At 40.0% G+C, this 6,646-nt stretch overlaps 1 protein-coding gene across 2 annotated transcripts in view; it reads right to left on the reverse strand.

Annotated features, from left to right (window-relative positions):
* RAD51B (RAD51 paralog B) overlaps positions 1–4,043 on the reverse strand; it is a 579,424-nt gene extending 575,381 nt beyond the window's left edge. For both annotated transcript variants that reach the window (XM_019641386.1, XM_019641387.1), the window contains exons 1-2: positions 3,939–4,043; positions 2,658–2,771 (exon numbers count right to left, since the gene is read on the reverse strand). In XM_019641386.1, coding sequence (XP_019496931.1) covers positions 2,658–2,771; positions 3,939–4,022 — 198 coding nt within the window. In that variant the 5' untranslated portion in view covers positions 4,023–4,043. The remainder of the gene's footprint in view (positions 1–2,657; positions 2,772–3,938) is intronic.
* Positions 4,044–6,646: the final 2,603 nt, after the last annotated feature.

The following is a 6,646-nucleotide window of genomic DNA, read 5'->3' on the forward strand; positions in this document are numbered from 1 at the left end:
AGTTATTTCACCTACCACTGTCTTAGTTTCCTCATCTGTAAAACAAGGGTAATTTAAATATTTACACAGTAGGAATGTAGTGAAGGTTAAAGGATTTGGATAATGCCCGGCACATAGTTCTCAAGGTTAACAAACATTATCATTATCAATTCATTCAGCAAAACATCCTTTGCTGCCTCACATGACCTGCTCTCCTATACAAGCCCCATCCTGCCTCCCTGACTTTCCTCCACAAAGCCTTCCACCAACTCAGTGTCTTCTCCAATGTTCTCATCACTTTGCACATATTTCCCAATAATCTTATTAACGTATTATTATGGCTTGCACGTTTGATCGTTCCACCAGATTATAAATTCCTGCTCTGTGTTGTGTGCACGCGTTCATATGAATGGGAGATGAGGAAAGACATTCAATCCTGTCCTCATCAAGAAAAGAAAAATCCTCATGTTAGATGTTCAATGAAAACCGTTAAGTAACAATAACAACTAATGTTTATTGAGCCCTTATTACGTCCCATACACTGTTGCGAGCGCTTCGACTGTTTTACCCCATTTTGCAGATTAATAATACTGAGGCATTGAGTACAAAAACTTTCGCAAAGTCTAACAGCTAGCATATGGTGAGTTCCGCACTGGAATCCAGAGGTCTGACTCCAGATTGATTCCACGCTATTATCTACCTCTCTTCACCACCACCTGAAGGAAGGCAGACCCTACACTTCCCCTAATCATCGGGTCCCCTACCTAGACCCCAAACTGCCCGAAGGAGGGAGGTGAACATCAAGAAGCGAAAACATCACCCCAGAATCCCTTAAAAAGAGATTTTTTAAAAAACAAAAACAAGGAGATGCTTCCATGCAATCCCACCAAAAAAAAACACCAAGCCCCCAGATCCGCGGCAAGGTTCTTGGTAAGATCCCTATACGCTTACGGGGACGTGCCCTGCACCCAAGAAACTCTCCGCTTCCCCAATATCAATACCACGGGCCCAGAGAGGAAGCAGAAAATAAAGAGCGCACCCCACGTCCCCACGATTGCCCCCAAGATGAAACTTTCCAGTACCGGGTCTGCAGCATCCAACTTTCAAAGTTTCCCCCACCCCTCACACAGTTCCCCGCGTAAAGCGCCACAAAACAGTAACCGAAGCGCTGGTTGGGTCTTCATCCTGGCAAACACCCAATCAGAGATGGATAGAGGCTCAGGTCGGTTTTGCTGCTTGCTGGGAATTGTAGTTTACACTCCATAATAAATTTATAAATCACAGTTTCTCAATCTAGTGTTTATCGAAATCCAGTGCAGGAACATCAGCAAGGAGTGTAGGAAGCCAGGAGAAACCTTGCTTGGAATTTTCTCTTTTCTTTCTTTTGTCACCACATTTAAAAATTACTTTAAAGGATCAAAGATGTATGTTTTCTAGAAATAGGAGAGAATCCACCTATCATAAAAGAGGATTTTGAAGAGAGCTTTTGGGTTGTTTTGGCGTGGGTTTTTTGTTTTCACCACGCTTTGGTGAAATAGTTTGGGAAATGCCTGTATAAAATTGCTCAAACCGTTAAGACTCAGTTTCAGATTATTGTATTTGCGAAAAGCTTTTGCCATTCTTTGTTCTCATCCCCCCTGTGCATAACTCTAACTTATAATTGAGCTCACCGTATTCTAATTATTGATCTGCATCCTCACTAAACTGTGAGCTCTGTGAAGACAGGGATCACATCTTATTGAGCTTCTAAAGTCTAACATACAGTTCAATTAACAGTTTCGGGTAAATGAGCAAATAAATTAATGGAGTTAAACATAAGAAAATAGGAATTCGGAAGGTAGGGTTCTGGGATTATAAGAGAGCCCAAGTGGACAGAATTATAAGGGAGGAGGATTCAGATCTTGCTCTGGTACCCCCAAGGCCTGGCAAAGCACTGTCACTGGCTGGCACTCTGTAAACGCTGACTTTAAGCGCTAGAGAGAAAAGAGAGCGGGGGGGGGGGGGGGGAATAAGGAACACAGCTTTCCTGCCACCTGCTCCGCCGAACGCAGAACGGGAGGTGTAGAGCAGAGAAGTTGTCAAAACTGAGGACCAGCCTTAGCCAGGTAGCTGATTTACTCTTTCCGAGCCTTCTTTCCTCCTTTAGACTGGGGAGGTGGTGTCACGTGACCCAAACAAATATGGCGCTTTATTTGCATCTTCCCTCCATTGTCCAATAGGAGTGGCCGNGTCCTCCACAACTAGACTGAAGAACAAAACGACAGCAACTTGTCTGTTCCCCTTCCTCCGATTCCCCAGCACTGTTCCCCTCCCCCAACTCCCCAATAAAATCTTAAAAAAAAAAAAAAGTATATTATAATTTAACCATGAAGTCCACAAATCCTACCCAAATAAAGAGAATGGTGACCTTTTGAAATATCACTATCAGCTACAGAGAAAAAAACTTTCTGTTGCCCCCTCATTCCTAAATTATTACCTATCTCCCATGAGCTTATACACTACATAAATTTCTCACATATATTCTCATTAGAGGACTAACTCTGGTGAAAGAGTCAATATTTTTGAGGTACTCATATCTATTTTTGCTTTTGCTTCATCCCAAAAGAAGACTGTAAATGAGATGAAGAATCATTTGAAAATAAAAATCATAATCAAATCATCATTAAAAATATATATACCGTTTGCATCTGTGGGGCACAGGCCCTGCTGACCATACACAGAAGTTCATGGACACCTCGATAACTAAGGCCAGTCATCTTCATAAGCTCCAGTGGGGAAAGACACAAAAAGTCCTAAAGAGACAGAAAAAGAATATTTTAAATATATATGAGCAACAAAGATATTGGAATTAAAAGGAAAATTTCAACTGATACTGTCCATATGTAGATAAAAGTGAAATGTATTGCAGATCAAAGATTTATGTGTTCCATATAATATTCCCTTCCTAAATATGCCTTAACTAAAAGATATGATGGTAGTCTTGTCTGTAATTATCCAAGTTAGTTGGCATATACCAGAGGGCACACCAAGTAACATCATTTAGCAGCAGCATCCAGCCCAGGTGTATATATACTCACTGCACTTGTGCCTGAAAGAGTTTGGGTACAAACTGATGCCCACAAAGTGCCAGGTTGAAATGAGTTTCTCCTAAGCTATATAAGATCATTCAGCTGCAGCATCTGATCACACTGAGGGAATAAAACTGACTATGGAATGAAATGTTAAATTTCACATTTTTGAGAGCATTTCAAAGTATGAACATGAGGATTATTAAATGCATAACAGAGGACCCAAAGATACCTTTAACACATGAAGCAATTTTTTTCAAAATTGCAGCATGCTCTGAAAGTCTGTTTTAAATTGTAATTAAATTAAAATTTTATTAAATTAAAATTTTATTTAATTATTTAATTAAAGTAAAATTCCATCTAATTAAATAGAATTCATTAAATCCTAATCTAAAACCTTAAGTCTTATTTAACCCAAAAGAGATATGCTTCACTATTATGCTTAAAAATACAATTTCTTCTCTATACAGTTCTCTCCATCAATAGGAAAATAAATGATCCTATTAACGTCTCTTGTTTTCAAGAGGAATTATGCATTTTGAATACCATGTCCTCATTTTAGTCATATTTCTCATGTAACTACAAAATTTCTTGTAAGTAGGTAAAACTTCTCTCCGATCCCCAATGGCACAGGTGTACTTCACCTTATGCCATGAGCATCCCCCCCCACAACATGCAAAAATATTGAAGTGGGATAAATGAAATCATGTTTGGAAGTATAACCCAGGTGGCTTGTTGTTTAAAATTAGCCTATGTAGAAACACCATCATTTATCCTTTTTTTCTATAAACCTACGTTTTCATATTTCAGGCTTATTTAAGAGTTATTAAGGTACATTTAAAATTAATTTGTACTTAAAGTTTTCATTGGAAAAAAGTAAATAAATTTTACCTGACAGGTAACAATCTGATGTCTGTTCAGACGATCACACAGCTCTTGTGATAAACTCACTCGTCTTAGTTTCTTGCTACCCATGCCTCCAGATGCAGGGAAAAAAAAAAAAACCACCTTAAAAAAAATCAGAAAATAACATAAGCGATAATAGATGGCTACTATCCAAAACACTCCACAAAATAAAAAATTCTTTGAATTTCTCATGCAAAATGAAATGTATAGTATTTAAAATAATACTGATAAAGGCTATAGGCTCTTTCTAAATGTTTTAAATAAGAAAGACAACTGTTTGTCAAACATGCATACAGAGAAACACGGCAAGATAAAAATGTGCATTTCACACAATTCTTTGATATTTATTATATGAATATAATACTACTTCATATTTGTATAGCATCTTGAGATTCTCAGTGCATTTATAAATTTTATTTGGATGTGTAACTAACCATCAAGGCAGATTTCCAAACAGCTCTTCTAGAGTCTTTCCTTTCATTGCACTGTACCAATAAATTTATTTAGCATCTACTCTATACCACGCTCTGTTGCTTTATATAAATTATCACATTTAATCTTCTCAACATTCCTATAAGAAAGGTTATTGGCCCCATTTTGCATATAAGAAAATAAAATCCCGGAAAGCTTAGCTACCCTAATATCACCAGGAAAAGTAAATAGTAGATCCAGAATGTGAACCCAGAAAATCTGACTCTGAGGTCTATCCTTTTAACAATTACACTCTACTATGAGTCCATAATCATATTTAGCTTATCCCTTTTCTACAAGTCAGAAAAACATCTTCTGAATTAAATCAGATTTTATTATTCAGGTGTTATTTCCAAGCTGAATTGTTTATTGCACCAGCTACCCCATTCCCACATACTATACTAACATCTCACATCCCCATATACTATTAAATGTCACTCTAGTTGAATCTCGCTAGGGCTAAATGAAGCTCCTGAAATAATTGTTTTCCTAGAGCTAGAACAGTATCACTGTGATTCCCTTAATAATGAATGCAAAGGAAAGGCCGTGTATCTCTATGAGATGGCAAAATATGCTCTGGATAGAGTAAAACACAGAAACTCTTCATTGTTCCAGGGGATAATTATCAAAAAAGAAGTAACATTGGTTAAGAACTGGCTTGGGACACCAGAGGGCCCCGGTTCGGATCCCACATATGAGGGCCAGTGACACTGTCCTCTACAGCTAAGATGCTGAACAACAGCTCAACCTGGAGCTGGGCTGCTGTGAGTCGCTGGCGACGGCGTAGGCTGCAGCCCCTGCGGCAGTGGGTTGTCATGGGCTACCCTATGTAGCCAGCAGCCAGCGTGAGTGGCCAGCAGCCACAGTGAGCGGCCGTCCAGAAGCTGGCGACTGATCTGCCTCACCCGGGAAGAGCGCAATGATGGTGCCAACTTGGGCCAGTGAAGCAATGTCCTCCACAACTAGACTGAAGAACAAAATGACAGCAACTTGTCTGTTCCCCTTCCCCCAATTCCCCAGCACTGTTCCCATCCCCCCAATTCCCCAATTAAAAAAATAAGTAAATAAAAATCTTAAAAAAAAAAGAAGTAACATTTTGGAACAAATATATATACTGAGAATGTAGGTATTTATTTCCAATACCATGGCCCAAATTTCTATTTAATATCTAAATTCTCTGAATCAGATTAAATGTGTGAGTGTGTACATCACATCACACACACACACACACACCTCCCATAAACACAGACTACATCCCTCTCATTTCAATGGGAGTTTGTCAGTATTGATTTGATTCCCCAACAGAAAGTTTACTAAGTGACATGTGCTATGTCATTGCATAGTGTCTTTACAGATCAGGTAATTCCAAGCAATGACACTACTAAACTGATAAATTCAATCAAAAAGGAGAACTGTAGGGCCCGCCAAGTGGTTCAGTTGGTTAAGAGCGTGCACACTGAGCAACAGGGTTGCTGGTTCGATTCCCACATGATCCAGTGAGCTGCACCTGAGCTGAGCTGCCACTGAGCTGTCAACAGGTGGCAGGAAGGCTCAGCTGGTGAGAACACGTGCTCTTAACATCAAGGTTGCCGGTTTGACTCCCTCATGGGATGGTGGGCTGTACCCACCTGCAACTAAAATTGAACATGGCACCTTGAGCTGAGTGGCCCACGAGCTGCCAATGGGCAGCCAGATGGCAACTGGACTTGATGCTGAGCCAGCTGCACCCTCCACAGCTAAGACTGAAGGACAACAACTTGGATATTCCCCTTCCCCAATTCCTCAACACTGTTCCCCTTCCCCAATTCCCCAATTAAAAACAAAACAAACAAACAAACACTGTAAACCAAAACTACCTGGACTTTAACAATGACCAACTCGGCTACCTCTGCCTATTAGGGCCACTCCCATCACCTGTCTGGACTATTGCATAGCCTCTGATTATTCCCTGCCTCACTAAAAAAAAAAAATCCATTTGTCTGCTCACTTTTTAAGCACACTCTCTGCTAAGCTCTGGGTACAAGAATAATTTAAGCATATTTCCTCCCCTTTGGCAACTCACAGTAAAAGATGAAAAGAGCTGTATACAAAAATAACTGCAGGGCTAGTCAAGTGGCGCATTGGTTAAGAGTTGGTTTGGGACGCCAGCTCTGAGCAGCAGGGCCCCGGTTCAGATCCCACATGAGGCCCAGTGATGCTGTGCCCTCTACAGCTAAGATGGT

Source organism: Hipposideros armiger, unplaced genomic scaffold (genome assembly GCF_001890085.2).
Source record: "Hipposideros armiger isolate ML-2016 unplaced genomic scaffold, ASM189008v1 scaffold_59, whole genome shotgun sequence".
Classification (NCBI taxonomy): Eukaryota; Metazoa; Chordata; class Mammalia; order Chiroptera; family Hipposideridae; genus Hipposideros; species Hipposideros armiger.